Source organism: Gadus morhua, chromosome 5 (genome assembly GCF_902167405.1).
Source record: "Gadus morhua chromosome 5, gadMor3.0, whole genome shotgun sequence".
In the NCBI taxonomy this organism is placed as follows: domain Eukaryota; kingdom Metazoa; phylum Chordata; class Actinopteri; order Gadiformes; family Gadidae; genus Gadus; species Gadus morhua.
In genome coordinates, this window is record NC_044052.1 from 16,393,080 (window position 1) to 16,409,967 (window position 16,888).

General features: G+C 44.0%; 2 protein-coding genes across 2 annotated transcripts; one reads left to right on the top strand and one right to left on the bottom strand.

Annotated features, from left to right (window-relative positions):
• Window positions 1-97: 97 nt before the first annotated feature.
• Window positions 98-5,736, top strand: klhdc2 (kelch domain containing 2). Its single transcript, XM_030355994.1, has 14 exons — window positions 98-401; window positions 799-1,172; window positions 1,280-1,359; window positions 1,447-1,564; window positions 1,746-1,858; window positions 2,368-2,452; window positions 2,591-2,674; window positions 2,949-3,029; window positions 3,113-3,171; window positions 3,463-3,572; window positions 3,968-4,040; window positions 4,373-4,460; window positions 4,549-4,601; window positions 4,956-5,736. The coding sequence occupies exons 2-14, from the start codon at window positions 918-920 to the stop codon at window positions 5,077-5,079; spliced, it is 1,323 nt and encodes a 440-aa protein (XP_030211854.1). The 5' UTR covers window positions 98-401; window positions 799-917; the 3' UTR covers window positions 5,080-5,736.
• Window positions 5,728-16,878, bottom strand: nemf (nuclear export mediator factor). Its single transcript, XM_030355989.1, has 32 exons — window positions 16,669-16,878; window positions 16,490-16,558; window positions 16,234-16,336; window positions 15,975-16,100; window positions 15,496-15,644; window positions 15,107-15,174; window positions 14,879-14,968; window positions 14,602-14,672; window positions 14,398-14,468; window positions 14,210-14,285; window positions 13,867-14,007; window positions 13,355-13,563; window positions 12,369-12,551; window positions 12,214-12,277; window positions 11,996-12,084; window positions 11,798-11,901; window positions 11,643-11,705; window positions 11,284-11,396; window positions 10,744-10,801; window positions 10,590-10,648; window positions 9,912-10,032; window positions 9,333-9,579; window positions 8,933-8,975; window positions 8,429-8,478; window positions 8,021-8,180; window positions 7,762-7,839; window positions 7,249-7,419; window positions 6,813-6,848; window positions 6,520-6,626; window positions 6,391-6,434; window positions 6,220-6,299; window positions 5,728-5,984 (listed from the first exon to the last, which is right to left on the bottom strand). Exons 1-32 carry the CDS (start codon window positions 16,725-16,727, stop codon window positions 5,907-5,909), a joined length of 3,180 nt encoding a protein of 1,059 aa, XP_030211849.1. The 5' UTR covers window positions 16,728-16,878; the 3' UTR covers window positions 5,728-5,906.
• Between the last annotated feature and the right edge of the window lie 10 nt (window positions 16,879-16,888).

The window sequence follows — 16,888 nt, forward strand, 5'->3', positions numbered from 1 at the left end:
TCCCTTGTTATAACAGCCAGTTCTCATAGTTCTAAATAAAATGTACACACAACACGTATATTGACACAGACGCAACCACTCTGGCCCCGCCCCGACCGCGATTCGAAAAAATTTACGATATGGGCGCCGCCTACTGGCATACATTTTTGTTGAAAGAATTAGTGTTTATAATAGCCGATTCATTCTGTTAGAATTAAGTTGGTCTACTTACTAACATGTTATATTGGACGGTGGAAAATAATACCGAACGACCGAAAGGTAATTTTTGCTTTGACCTTTCAAAAATGGCGTATTAAGAGGGTCCGTGTTTACAACTTCCGGTCGTGCCCCCGGAATTTCTCGACCTCACATTTATGGCGTGTTGCTATTGAAAATTGAAGAGAAAAACAAATATTTCTAAGGTAAGCCTATTCGTTTAAAATGTTTATTAATAGAACATTGTTCATACAATGCAGTTCATACAATTCAGTGCAGTATTAATGTAATGGCAAACGTGTCAGCCTGAAACGGATGCTTTGCTTGCTTTGAAATAATAAACCATGGTATGTTCGCAGATGGACAGCTGCTCATACTAATTATCTAACTTGCCTTACTAGCCAGACAGGATATTTATGAAAACTACATAAATATCCTGTCTGGATAAACGCAATTCCTTCGTGAACTGTTAATCATGCGTTCATTATTCCGTAAACAAGGAAATGTGCAAATAGTTGGGGCAAAAATATTGAGTATTTATAGCCAGATGGCAGATTGGACCTCATAGAAAATTTGTCTTTGTTCTTTATCCTTCTTATCTAGGTGGCTCCGTCATTTATAGACGCCCACGAGTGGGTGTCCTGACCCGTTCGAAACCCTTTTCTTTCGGACCAGTAAGGAATCACAAGTCATAGTTGTTGAACCCGCAACTTAAGACCGAGATGGACGAGGAAATGGGCGAAGATTTGCCTGCAAGAGAGGAGGAAGATGAGGAATCGGAGGGAGATGAGGAATTTGATTGGATTGTAGAAAATGACGTCGATGATGATGAAGAAGATGATGACGTTGAAGAAGAAGACGATGATCCCCTTGTAACTGAACAGTCAGAGAACTTTGAGGTCGACACTCCTCCAGAACGCAGTGGCCATATAGCAGTAGTAGATAGAAACTGCATGTATGTTTGGGGTGGCTACAAGGTAAGTTTCCTATATTTGCATACTATTGTTTGACATATGTAGCTATATTGCTCGTTGGCAGCCACTTTCGAATAGTTATGATGTATCATTCTTTTTGGTCAAACAAGAATGCTGTCAACCATGGATTCTTTGACCTGTACTTGCCAAGAAATGAGCTCTGGGAATACAACATGGAGACCGGAGTATGGTAAAATAAAAATAAATTCCTAACCTTGCAATCCAAATGGATACAGAACAGAAATGGCTGTTATTGAAAAGAATAATCTGTTTACAGGACAAAGCGTATAACTGGAGGTAACCTCTTCACGTCGATGTCTGGCAGCTGCGGGGTGTGTGTGAACGGAGTCCTCTATCTGTTCGCAGGGCACTATGCCAGGGGAAACATCAACAGGGTACTGTCTCTATGTTATCCCTGTGTTACTGTCTCGGTACAATATACAGATTTATAGAACTGCTTGTTGAGCCAACTGGAATAAAGGACAGGGCTGTTGGTAACTCAGCCTAACGCCTTGTATTCAGTGCTACCTCTTGTCTTACTAATATATTACTATTCTGTAATGTCCTCCTGTGCAGATCTTCTGTCTGAACCTTAGAGCCTCCCACCTCATCTGGGAGGAAATGAAGGATCTGAAGGGAGTCCCTCCGTCTTGCAAGGATAAGCTGGGTTGCTGGGTCCAGAAGAACAAGTATGAACTGGAGACTGGGATCAGTGTTGTTTTTATTCGTTAAAGGGGCTGTGAACCCAAAGCAGTTTTTTTGGGTTATATGTCTTGTATGATCATCAACACAGCATTCTATGCCATTTGGACACTTCTCGTATGCCAGGGTTTGTGTCGCATTTCCTATACAACATCGCTCATTATAGCTCTCACACACAATGCAGCCCCTCCTTCCAAGAACTCTCAGCCCAATCCTATTTTTGTTCGAATTCGAGCTGAAACCCGGCGTTCACTTGAACAAAAAAATCTATTTTAGGTTAGTTTGCAAAAGACGCCTCCTTCTCTAGGTTAAATAACACATGTAAACGTATGCTATTGCGTGCGTTACCTGTTGTTGGCAGATTATGCTTACTGAATCACCTGCTGATCAGCGTTGATGCAACACACCTGTGCTGAAGTTAAATTGAAGTGTCGGCCAGGGAGCTGGAAACCCTGTCTCAGAATGAATTTCTTTTAATTTCTCATGAATTTTACAGGCTGATATTTTTCGGAGGTTATGGTTATGCACCACAAGGACAGCATCGGGGAACATTTGAATATGATGTATCCTCGTCATTGGGGGTGAGTGTTTGACACATTACCATGTTCTATGTTTTGTATAAAAAAAAAATACAAAGATAAAAAAAAAAATGCTTCAATTAAAAAACAGTATACCAACATGGTCATACTTTTGCTTTAAAATTTCTGTGCTTTTTTTAGTGGAACAGCCCCAGTCGAGGCTGGAATAACCACATCCACATTCTGGACCTGGAGACGTCCACGTGGAGCCAGCCCATAACTAAGGTGAACACCTTTTAACGTGCACACAGTCTTCATGACTATACTTAATCTCTCAAGAGCCGTAGGCCCCCACAATTCCCAGAATGCTTCTAAACCTCTGGAGAATTAAAAAAATTTGGATGAGGGTCGGTCATTCCGACAGACCCATGTAGATAGTTTTGCAGTCGGCCTAACATTTTACATCCACCTGAAACCATTCCTGGAATCTGGGGGTAACCAAAGTTGTATATTTGAAATGCCGCTCTTTGAACTCTCTCCCTCCCCTCTGCCCCCATAGGGTAACACCCCGTCTCCCAGGGCCGCCCACGCCTGTGCCACGGTGGGCAACAGAGGCTACGTGTTTGGAGGACGATACAAGGTACAAAATAGTCGGTTTGATTTATGAATATGAATGCTCGTTTAGCTGCTGTATGGACGGTGACGCGTGTTTCATGTCCACAGAACTTCAGACTAAACGACCTGTACTACATCGAAATGGACTCCTGGGAGTGGCACGAGATGTAAGCAATCAGCGGAAAAAGAGAACATTATAAATGCCAGGCGGAATAAATGGAAACCCGAGCCGAAAAATCCAAGCTCTGCAGTTGGTGTGGCTCATTGAATAACATGGGATTGGCTTGATGGGCAGATGCACTTTACGTTTGTGCTTTGCTGCGTGTCAGCAGAAAAATCAGCCAGACTGGCCCTTTATGAGTTCAGGGTTTATTTTATTTTTTTATTATTATTATATGCTAAAACCATGAAAAGTGACCCACGTCCTGTTCCCTCGTCTGCTTCCTGTGACCTCACAGGAGTGTTCCCGCCGGGGGTCCTTCGGGGCGGTCCTGGCACTCCTTCACCCCCGTGTCAGAAGATCACGTCTTCCTCTTTGGGGGCTTCACCACGGAGAGGGAGACACTGAGTGAGTCAGAGCCCGGAGAACGAGATTTGTCCCCCCGAGGTGGACGACCTAAAGGCACGGTTATGGTTCCACGTCGACGCGCCGCAGTGACTACGCAGGCGCTCCGGCGCAGTCGTGAACCTGTTTTTGGTTCTGCGTCGGGTTTTAGTGAGCGGACCAATCGGAGCCCTCGCTGCTGCATCGCATCGACTCAAGGTTACAATTTTTGGGAGGCGCGCGTCAGGCCCTTGTGTTGGACGCAGGGAAGATCTGCAAGGGTGTAATTGGTCCGTAAACGCCCTTGCATTTCGTCGACCTGGAACCATAACTAAGCCTTTACTAAGGAGCTGCTTGTGTATATATAGCTTCCTACTGGCTGTACTCCCTAGAGATACTAACCCACGTGTATTCCCCAGGTGACGGATGGCTTTACTGTGCCAGTAAGAACGAGTGGAAGCCTTTCACACACAGTCACACAGAGAGCCCCAGGTGAGCTTCTGGGGGTGTGTCGGTTTGTGTGTGGATACAGCATGTGAGACGGAAAGGATGTTTGACAAGGGCAGGTTTTCTGATTATACTATACACTTTTTGTTCCTGGGTTTCGACCGACTTGTAGATGGGAGATAATGGGTATTGCTTTTGGGTCTGTCAAACTGTATATAAGTGTTAGTTTTGTATTGGATGTATTTCAGTTTTGCTCTAATGCATTTCAATGAATTGTCCAATTCATCTTTTTAGACAATTTATAGATATTGGGATGTGGTGATTGTATTGGTGTGCCTGTATGATCCATCGTGTTGATGTGTCTCTGCATCGCCCAGGCTTTGGCACACGGCGTGTTCGGGTGCAGACGGGGAGGTGTTTGTGTTCGGAGGCTGTGCTAACAACCTGCTATCGCATCAAAGAGCTGTGAGTTGAGCTGAACATTCTGCCTAACGCCACATGAAATCCGTCGGACATAGTCCCTTTTATAACGGTATGTGTTTCAATCAAACAGGCCCACAGCAATGAGCTGCTGATCTTCAACGTGCAACCAAAATCGCTTCTTCGGTGAGTTGATTTTCGTCCCTTTCTTTGGGCTATTTACGTCATCCTCATAATCTTCAAAACCGCTTATCCGGGGTCGCGTAGCAGCTCTAGCAGGGGACCCCAGACTTCCCTTTCCCGGGGCCACATTGACCAGCTCTGACTGGGGAATCCCACGGCGTTCCCAGACCAGTGTTGTTGAGACATAATCTCTCCACCCAGTCCTGGGTCTTCCCAGAGGTCTCCTCCCCAGGCTGTCAACCTTATGTTTGATGTTATTAATGTCAACTGCAAACTTGGTTTTATTATAAACTCCAAAAACATCAGTCAATCAACACGTCTCCTTACAAGAGGTGCGTCCGTCCGTATGTCCTCCAGGTACTGCATGCAGGTGGCTCTCACGCACAGGGAGCGTCTGGCCGGCTCCTGGGACTGCCTGCCCAAGCACCTGCTGCACAGCCTCCAGCAGAGAGTGGGCCGTGTGAACACCCCCGGCTCATAGCCCAGCCACCCCTCCACATCTGATAAAGATTGCAATTCTGTGCGCATACCCATAAATGCCTGCCATAGCATGTACTTACTTCCACACCAGTGGGGCACATACCAAATTCGATAATTCTATCCCTCAAAAATTGGCTGTAACAATCCTTGAGGCACCCATAGACCGCTGGCTATTCGATGTGCTTCAGAGACCGTCAATGCAGTTTGTAAAAGTATTTGCATTGCGATGGTCGAGATTTAAATTAATGGTTTCAACTGTTATTCAGAATGAAGCGTCCCTTTAAAGCTAAAATTGTGATCAATAATTGCAATAATATTGCTTTTTGGTGACAGTAAAGTACTGAGCATGTTAATCTTGTATATATTGTAATTTATATTATTTTGCAATGTGGTTTGTGCTTGTGTTTAAAAGGCATTTTGCCATCTTAGAAGTTATTGAATACAGCTTAATCCCTTAACTTGTTTTCAAAAGACTCTTGTAGCATTTCATCTGGGAATTATGTAGCTTGGTAGGTAGTTTACGTTGGGCCATGTTGCACTGAAACTTCCTCGGTTCTCCCTTTGGTATCATAACTACAATGCAGAACACATTGTATAAAACCTATTTAAAATGTTGTAGTCGAGAAAAAAATAAACTCAAACGATTTTGTATTGTTAATTTATGCATGTTTTTATTTGAAAAGAACACACATTCCATATCAGATAAAAAAAAAAATGAAAGCTGACCCTCGGGGTCTAAAAGAAACCAACCAGTCTGTTTATCTATCCTCTATAAATTACAATTAAAATACTCAAGGCTCAAACTGATCAAAATTCTCCTTTTGATTCTCATTTCCTCTTGGCCGCCAGTAGGTTTGGTGCAGATACTTTAACTTTGCCAGGCATGTTCCTCGACAGGTCCGTATCCTGCAACACACAGTATCCCGGTTACAAGATGAACCCTTACTTAGAGACCACTAAAGTTTCCTCTTAATTAAAAAGGAGTGTAAATACAACAAAGAGCAAACTGGCATATACTGTAAAGACCTGCAATCTGTCTATTCCTGTTCAAGAAAAAGGGCTTAAAGTAAAATCCTTTTAGCGAGTGTTTAGAATATTATTATTTTTTATGTTTAAAACTGGAAGTAGTCTTCAAACCAACCTTGACGCTGCGGAACAGGTCCTTCTCTCTCACTGTGACCTCCCTGGCTTTCATGAAGCTGAGGACTGCAGTGCGCGCAGCTGAAAGATCACCGCATCCAAGGGGTTGTAATTTATATATTGCACTCAAAGTCCAAAAATCATTCAGAAACAACAAAGAACTGATCCCTACCTTTGCCCTTCTTTTGAGCGCCTGGCGTCAATTTCACCTTATGCCTGCAGACAAACCACCAAAGGATTATAAAATAAATGTGAACATCTCTCCGTATGCTCAAGTGTCGTCCGGTAGAGTACGACATACTTGTAGTTGGAGAGGGCGGTGTAGGGTGCACAGACGGGCACGGCAAACAGCAGCACGTCCTCTGCATGGGGCTGGCCAGTCAGAGAGGTGAGGAGGTTCTCTGCTTCCTGGTCACACACCAAACAAGTACACACACACAGTCAGAGAAGACACCAGACAGCTTTGCATGAAGATCGATCTACGCGACTACAATAAACATTTCCCATTTATGCAGAGTACAGGGATATCAACCGTGAGTACGTCATGCTTTCTGTGGGTTTGACTTAAGTACAGGAAACTGAGGGGAAACCCACCTCTGCTCCAGGGTTATCCTGGTCCACCTCATCGTCCTGCAAGAACGTCACCACACAAATCTTTTAATTCTCATATGGAAAGCAGAACTTTACTCTGAATGTCGTTGAAAGCATTCAACACATTTTAAAAGGTGACATATTACACCACCTGGTGTGAGTGCGATAAGCCGCTACAAGCCATTTGAAAATCCGCCTCCTCTGACATCACAAGTGGGCGTGTTGTCCACCGAGATGACGGGTAGATGAGCAACGTTTGCTACAGTCCAATGGGTGGGCTGGTAGGCCGATCTATCCAGCACACACGCCCACTTGTGATGTCAGAAGAGGCCGATCTTCAGAAGGGCTTGTGATGGTTAATCACCCTCACACCGGGTGGTCACGTATGTCCCCTTTACTTGAGTCGAGGATCCTCAAGGGGCCGGGGGTCGTCCCTCACCTTGTCCTCTGGTTCGGCGGGCTCTCCTGGGTCCTCCCCCTCAGCACACACCTCTATCCTCACTGGGGGCGCCGCCACGCGGGGTTTCTGGGGTCCTCTTTTGACCGGCTCCTCTTTCCCCTTCTTGCCCTTCTTCCCCTTCTCCTTCTCCTCCTTGGCGGAGCCAGCGGACTACCGACGACCCAAAGTGGTTACGTTAACACATGTCGCCGTCGACGTGAACCTGGGACTGTTCCAGGCTTCAGCCACTTTTTGGGACTGCTGTTATAACATGTTAACAATTTAGAAATATTTTGTCCGTACAAAGGATGAAGGGTTTTATGTTAACTTAAAATGATAACGTGTAGCTAAATTTGTAAATAAGGGTTTCCCGCAGAAAATGTGTAGGTTAAGGAGATTGGGTGGGGTCGTCTTAGTTTAGGCGGCAGGCGTGTGTTGCTTGGGTGGCCTCCTAAGCTGTAAAGTGCTGTGGGAAACCCTGGTGTATATGCACTGTTTGGGTGTGGCTCTCACCCCCAGCAGCTTCATCATCAGCTCCTTGTCCTCTTCATCCTGGTCCCGGTACTTATCCTTGATCTTCTTAAGCTTGTTCTAAAAATGCATGACACAAGGGAGGGGGTAAAACAATTGTTACTTTCAATAGTATCATTCCACTGTCATCTGGAAAAAAAATAGGAAAGACACAGTACTCGCGACAAGAAACCACACAACCTTGAATCGTACGTTCCGCTCTACGTACTCTCTTCACCGGAACTTAATGTTTCGCTCTGACCTTTTGACCCCTCTTGGGGGGTTCCTGGGTGATTGCTGTAGCTCCTCCTCCTCCCTTGTTCTCCTGGCTGGTGGCCCGGACAGCAGGCAAACTGTCCGTCTTCTTCTCCTCCTCCTCGCCCTTAGCCTCACCCTCCTTCTGCTTCTTCTTCTTCTCTTCCCTGATGGCAAACAGAGAGGAAACAAAAACAACCTAATGAGCCGTTTCATAAACCACTGTTTCTATACGCAAATCTGACCAAAGACATGTTCATAAACATGTCGCCTTATACATTCTGACAACCAACCACCCACCAACAATATTTCTGGAGTAAAGCCTGATTGTAGGAGTTGGTCAGGAATGGTCAGTGTTTATGCATCATGGTTAATTGGCCGTGTTCGGTGTCTTGTTTGCGTTCCAATAGCTCACCTTCTCTGCTTGGCGGTCATGTGCTTTCTCCCCATGGCATCCGCATCAACCTGGAGACAAACATTTAGACCAGTGGTTCCTAACCTTGGGGTCGGGACCCCACTCAATGTCGCCTGATGTGCACATTATTAGGTCGCGGGAGACAACTGACTTATAAAAAGATAGATTTGATGGTAGATTGACTAAAACATAATTGAAAAGATTTGAACGGTCTCATAAAAATATGATACATGCACACAAAGAGAGTAAAGATTCAAACAACACATAAGCCATTTACCACTAATCAAACTCAATGATGTGTATTGTGGAAGCAGATTAAAGTCTTGGATGCATTAATCTGTCCTAAAAATAGGGTTCCAGCCCAATAAGGTTAGTGGTTAGTTAAAGGCAGTAGAAAAAAACTCATGCTACTGTTACGGTGCCATCTAATGCAATATTTTATATTATGTTAGGTATAAATGAACGTTTAGGGATTTATGACTGAGATGAAAGGTCACCAATCACCTGGATGGTCTCTTCCTTTGGGAAAATGGCAAGAGCAGCAGGCCTGGCAGGGACAAAGCATAACAAATATGTTAAGACAAAATGATATCCAAAAGGGAAAAAATGTCATTACTCTCGGCTTCGACACCCTTATAACCCATTAGTGATAGATAAAGTACAGTATAATTCCCTCTACTTAAATAGCTGGTAGGGGCTAGCCACCTGGTTTGGGTGTACTTTGTACAAAGATGCATTTTACATTACATTTCCCCACGTTGAGACTAAGGCCCAATCCCATTTCTACCCCTTACCCCTTCCCCTTACCCCTCCCCCTTGTTTTTAAGGGGTAAGGGGTAAGGGGAAGGGGAAGGGGGAAGGGGTAGAAATAGGATTGGGCCTAAGCTACACCAGTGAAGCGCACCTGCCAGGCTGTAAGTGGGAGAGAGATATGGTGGTGTCTGGAAAGCAGATGTCGTCTTCATTCTCCTCGACTTCCACTACTCCCTCCCCCTCCTCCTCCTCCTCTTCTTCCTCCTCCCCCTCCTCCTCCTCCTTGACGCCCTCCTTCTCCTCCTCAGGGATAAGTGGAAGCTCTTTGGGAGCTGCCTCTCCCATCTTCTCTCCTTCTCCTCCCTCCTCCCCCTCTCCTTCGTTGCTGCTGTCGTCCCCTAGAAAGAGGCAAGGAGCAGAGACAACTTATGATGAGTTCATGGGGGAAATCTGTGCCCGTTTCTTAATTACTTAACATTTCATTGATCCCGAAGAAAATTGGTTTCCCAGTGGCATTGTAAGAGTTAGATAAAATGAAAGATAGAAGATACAATATCAAATAAAAAGGCAAAGGTTAAAAGACAGTAATAGTACAAGAAAAAGTGAATTAACATTATCTACAACAGAGGGTCAATAAGAGTCCAACTCCTTGGCTAAGGCCCCCGTATCGCTATGCTAGGAACCAGAGAGCTTTGGGGACCCCTGCGTTGCCCCTGGTTGTGGCCCTTACCGATCAACTCCTCCCCATCCTCTAGCAGTTCCGCTGCACTGGACGTCTCCGCCTCCATGTCCTCCTCGACGGTCTTCACCTTCCTCTCCCCTCGGTGCCTGAAGACACTCTGCTCGTCCACCTGCACAAGAGGGGCACGGAGACATGGGTTCTGATGGGGCTTGTGCAGCAGTTGGCAGAGAATGGACAGCAAGAATAGATCCACAGAGAGAATAAACAGAGAATAGAACCACAGAGAGAGAATGGACAGAGAGAATAGAACCACAGAGAGAGAATGGACAGAGAGAATAGAAACACAGAGAGAGAATGGACAGAGAGAATAGAACCACAGAGAGATAATGGACAGAGAGAATAGAACCACAGAGAGAGAATGGACAGAGAGAATAGAAACACAGAGAGAGAATGGACAGAGAGAATAGAAACACAGAGAGAATAGACAAAGAGAGAATAGACACTGAGAGAATAGACCAACAGAGAGACAATAAACACACAGAGAACAGACACGGAATAGAAACACACTGAATAGACACAGATAATATAAACACAGAATAGACAGAGAGAATATACAAAAAGAGAAAATACACAGAGAGAATAGACACAAAGAGAAAAGACACAGAGAGAGTAGTCACACACACACACACACACAGAATATTCTTTGTGCTTGCAGGCGGGATTTACCTTGAAGACGAAGCTGAAGCCCATCATTAAATATGACGGTGGCATGTAGTTCTTCTTCCCTGTGGATGAACACATGTTGAGCCTCACTTTCCCCCTTCACTAGAAGTGTATATTAGAAGTATAGATAGAGATGAAGAGATTGCCTGACATATACCTCTGATCATAAAACTTCCAGTAGTCAGATACTCTCCAGTGGGAGCCGTTTTGGAGACCTGCCCGCCGTAAGATGGTAAGAAAAAAGGATATTATGAGCAGTGCCATACTAACACTGTTTGATACTGTATGTGCATCTGGAGCAGCTATACGTTGAAACCTAGAACCCATCTATACATCAACTCAAACGCCTCGCAATACAAAGAGTCAGGCCTCAAACTTAGTGATTACCAATTAAAAGTGAAAAACAACATGTATGCATCTCCTTAAAGAGCCCCCTAATTTACCAGCAGGTGCGAGTGTGATTAACCATCACACTCAACATGTGGGAGTATCCACTGCTCGATGGATCGGTCTACCAGCCAACCCCTTGGACTGCAGCAACAATCATACATCTAGGTCGACACACGCTTTGAAGTGGCTTGTAAGAGCTAGTCACACTTAAACCTGGTGGTGAAATAGTGTCCTTTAAAAGCAGCCTGACATAACCAAACCCCAAATGACCTCAACGCTACAACCGTAGTGAAGGAGGGGGTCTCACCTGGTGGTGGTGGACCCACCAGGCGCTGGTGATGACCTTGGCGTCCCAGGCGGCGCTGTAGCACACAGCCATAGTCCCAGCCTCCGTCAGGCTACGAGGGGGGATAGGAATCCCTGGAGCACGGAGGAAAATGGTGGAAGAAGTAAATATGAGTACAACAAATAAAGTATAAGGAAGTTACAGAAAGCTTTTTTTTTTTGAAGAAGAAGGAATACTAAAATTGGACACTACAAATTAAAGATTATTATTTTTATTCCCAAATTTAAATGGCTAATGATATCATTAAGCACAATTTCAGCCAATCAGGAAGAGTAACATAGCAATTTTTTTGAAAGGGAGCTCTGAAAGGGCGGGTCTACCTGATGGATTTTTGATGACACAGCTCGTTGCTCCATGGAGATCAGCATGAACATAGATGTCACCTAGCAACAGAAGAAGGTCCATGTTTGCCGTTGGGTTTATCCCATAGAGATATTTGCATTAATAATGATTAAGAGTCTGGGGCATTTCATACCAGCCCTCAGGTAGCGTTTGACGATCATCTCGTTCTGCTGCTGGTCTCTTCCTGCGATCACCAGGTAGTTCTCAGAGCTGATGAACCACAGGAACTTCTCGAACCTTAGAAGAGAACAGGCAGGACGAACGATTCAACCAAAAGAGCCCCCAGCCTAACTCGATCCTCTCCCTCATTTTGTCGTCAACGTGAGCTCACCAGTAGACCTTCCTGGCTTTCTGAATGGTGGTCACCGTCTGGACCTCCTTGAGGGTCTTCTTGGTCTTTTTTTCTGCTGATTTAAAAGCCTTCAAACAGAAAAAAGAACAATACCATAAGGTATTCGTCGAATCTCAAACATTCAACAACATTTTAAATGATAAGAAGTGTACATGAATTGTAAAAACATTGCCTTCCATTTGTTTGACATCATTCACCTTTTCTGCTGCCTCAACCGTTTTCTGCTCCTTCTTCGCTGCCGTCCTTTTGTGGTCGTAATACCTGAAAACGGGACAAAAAAGACATTCATTCCCTCCTCCATCCCTCACGCGATCCGCGTGGTTGCCATGACGACGTCCGCGTCCAGACATACTTCTTAGCGTTGGCGTAGGCCGACAGGCTGAGGTCCACGTCCACCAGCATGGGCTTGTCCTTCTGTAGCTTGGTGGCCGGCCCTTTGTCCCTCTTGTTCTTCTTCCCCTTCTGGACCTTCTTCTCTGCCACCTCTTCCTCCTCCTCGTCTGCCTCTTGGTCGTCTTCCACAACATAGGGGTTCCTTACAGGGAATGAGGCGAGGGGTGGGTATATTATACAACTAGCAGTGATACAATATGCGGTTCACTTTCAGGAAAATGCAATTGCCCACTTCCCTTTCTAATAACCTAAATACACATACAAATGTAGTTGAACAAATCATTAACAGATAATTGTATTAAATACACACAACGTATTAGTTATGACAACTCAAATCTATGTTGCTACGATTGTGGTGGCAACTGGTCTCCCACTAGCCTTGACTATGACTAATGACTAATCAACACATTGACCCACACAGAAACAAATGAAAGGGAAACCAACACATATACATGTATGTATGTGTATACATACATACATACATACATACATACATACATACATACATACATACATACATACATACATACATACATACATACGAAACAATGGGGCTCATCTGGAACTTTAAAGAGCACCGTCAACCAACAGCTTATACTACAAACTTTTCTGATTGACTCAATTCAAAATGAATTGGGATTACTTACAAATCATAAATTATATTATATAAAGCTGAAGCAATAAGCGGTAGACGCCAAGAAAATAAAGGTAAAAACAGCCTGAAAATCCATGGGACAACTACCAAAAAATGTTATAAAGCCCGGATGTAAATTTAACTAAAGAGGGCGCTGCTTTTAAACTTCATCTACTCAAGACAAACGCTTGATCGGTTAAAGAAACACATTCAAGCGGGTAGCCCTGTTGTAATGGGGACGCAGACCCCAGCCGTGCTGTCAAACCCGAGTCGAGCCAAACCGGCACACGCGTGCGGGAAAACGGTCTTACTTCAACAGCATGGTGATGTGGTTGGTCTGCAGCTTCAGCTCCTTGATGGCACAGGCCACGGGGTCCCCAGCCTCCTGGGCCTCCTTGACGATGAGGCCGATCTCGGCCCAGTCCACCTGGTTGGCCAGGGCGCTGCGGACTACCTGGAGGGCCCGCTCCACCACCGCCAGGTTCATCTCCACCAGCTCCCCCTTCACCCTGTCCACCTCCTGCAGCACACCGAGTGGATACGCAGATGAGCTTGTGGGGAGCATAACAGGGTTTTCTGTTGCTAGTTGGGACAGACATTACAAAATACACATGTGGAATAATTTTAAGTTGGAACAATTGGCCACAAGGGTGGATGCTCCACTTGGCATTAGTGTCATCAACATTGATATCAATCTAACAAACGTATTTATTTATAAACTTCCGTTAACATTATGATCTCTATGAGTGATGTTGTAGAACATGACATTCTAGGAGTCGGTGCGTCGGAGTCGGTTAACAGGGCAGGGCACGTGTTGACTGACCTGGGCTTGGTGCAGAGCCACCAGCCTGTGCTCATGGTCCTTCTTAACGTTGTCCAGCTTCTTCATGGCCTGCTTCTCCTGGTGCAGGGCCTTCATGTCGATCCTCTGGCCCTCCATCTTAGAGTAGAACTCATCCACTGCCTGTTGGGGAAGAATATCAGGCCACTTTAGTCTCTAAAGCAGGTTGTAATATTTTCGTATTCGACAGATAAATACTACAATGTACCATTACTATGTATACTGATATGTATACAACTACCTTACTTCGTCTCCATATGAAGTACATTTTTCAAATAATTTCAAGACAAAAATAAGACAACAACGTCAAATATTGCATACATACCTTGTCAAATGTGTCAAACTCCAAATGTGGGCCCTTTGCATTCTGAGCAAATAGGAATGGATGAAACTCTTCATACCTGCAAGAAGAAAATATTACTCACTTTTTTTGATTACTAAGGTTAAGTAAACTCAGCATATAAACCAACAGCATATTATTCAACATCAAATATAAACCACAACTGAGCTTACGTGAGCAGTTCTTCGCAGGGTTTGTCTGCAGCTAAGCTTGGCTTCTTCTCACTCTTTTGAATGATGTAACCCTTCAATTTTAAATCAAAAAGGAGACTATGTTATAGGAGACTTTGAAAAAAAAAAAAAAGGAGACTATGTTATTTAGGAACCGGATGCACTTTTCAAACAGCAATACAGAGCAATACGAGTTGGTTGTCTTACTTTCCCTTCGAAGCTTTCAGTTTTCTCCATGTACGTTTCAGCCATCTGCAGGGCTTCCAGGATCTTAGGTGCTATTAAAAAAAGGGGGGGGGGGGTTGGTTAGGGGTGATCTATTATGTGCCGGCAATGATGGACAGTCAAACAATGCACTAATTGCCAAACATAAGAAAACCTAAAAAGGCCTTGACATATGGAAGTCAGATGGCATTTTCACCCCTGTCTTAACTGAAATGTTGTCTTAACTTAAATGTTTCTGGTTGGGAATACCAGCTCATACCTTGAGCAGCGTGTGCTTGGCTGTCCACTTTCACTGCCCCTGATAGACCCACCTCTATCAAACAGTGCTCTATCAGAGTGGCTCCATAGGCTGAGGACAGATAAAATAGACATAAAACAGTCACAAATAATCGAGTTCAACTCATTTGGCTGCGATTTATTTTATGTTACATAGATATTCTAAGATTGTGATATGAGGATGTAATCACAGTGTTTTTAGTCTACTCACGAAGGTGGGGATTAAGGACCCGTTTCACTTGGTCTCCATGGGTTGCTTTCGAGAGGACTTCACTCAGTCTATGTGACAAAAAGGTTGTTTGATCATGGCACAACATCCACATAAACAGCCTAGTGGTTGATACATCGTCCAGACAGACTGCAAGCGATGGAATGAAGACCGTGGATACTATAACACATTTAGTAATTTACATGTTTGTCCAAAGCAACAAGGGAGTCTGAGATCAATCAGGCATACAATGAATATATTGTATGCAACGACAAATAATGTCCAAGTGCGAACACGAACACTGTGTAAATGGGTTGGAAAGTGCGATGGAAAATCTAATGAAAACGTATGGATTCAAATTAGTCCCCTCAGCCACAAGAGCCTCTCATTACCTCTCCAGGCTGATCAGAGGCTCCGGCGGGCGCGCATTCTCCACAGGATACCGTTCTCTCACTGCGATCTTCACATCCTCCACCTCAGCAGTGCGGAACCGCAGCAGATTTAGGATGGTGTATTCATGGTCTGCCAAGATTATGTTGCCCTATAAGGTTTTGGTGAACCAGGTTATATTTCAATGAAGGGTACTGAAATTAGCACATCATGACATTGTGCTTCATGTATAACCCATGACGTTTCTATGAGATTTATACATCTTTGTTTTTATTTATTTTATTTAACCTTTATTTTTCCAGATAAAACATTAAGAACAGTTTCTTATTTACAAAGTTGATCTGGTCCAAGAGGCCCCACCAGGAATAAAAGGTACAAATAACAAAAACACAAGCATGACTCATTTAGACAAATATAAAAAGGATATACAAATACATTGCCTATGTACAGAAAGAAAATAGAGAAAAATGTGCAATCATACCCTGTCATAGAGTTCCACGATTAAGTGGTAAGCAGCCTCGTCTGAGCCAAACTGGATGTCAACAATGCGGTCAATTCCAAGCTGCTTCACCTGTGTCAAGCGCCTTGACTTTAGGTGCTTTCGGCACTAAACAGGGGAAAAAAACCATCTCAACAAACTGAATACTTCAGTCAATAAAGGAGACATGGTTTGACTCAAAATAATGTATCAAGACAACACAGAGACATTCTGTTTGACTTCAAAAATAGAGGAACCTTACCTTCATAGCAAAGCCAGAAGGCATGTTATTTTTGGGCCATTCAAAGTCTGTAGAGTGAATGCGAACTCCGGACTCAACCAAGAGAATAGCTTTGGTATCAGGCCTGACAAACAGAAACACGTAGATTGTTATGAATGAAGTATCCCGTTGCATTTATCAAAGGTGACGCATAGGCCTCCAAGCTTGTAAAGCCATATCTCTATCAAGAACACAAAAAGGACCTTTAGCACAAACATTGACATGGGATGAACCTTACTTTTGCAGGCGGATGAGATACGTCTTAGTGTCGATGTCATAGACATTGTTGACTCTCATGCCAAGGTAGCTGCAAAATAAGTAAGTATATTAACATGAATATTTGTTTCATAACTTTTAGTCCTGTTCATTTGATCACAGATAGCAGTCAAGGTGTTAGCATAAAGTGTCATAACTTACTTGGCATTTATCTCAGCAATGACTGCCCTAATGTCCACGGTATTGAATCTCGTTTTCATCTTGATTTTATTTCTAGTTGCGATTAAAAGACAACGAACTATTGAGAAGATATCTATATACTACAAGCAAAACATAAGGTAAACATTTCAAGCCCTGCTCATGTCTCGCACCAGAGCAACGCGCAGGCGAATACTACACATGCGCAGTAGCCCCTATACTA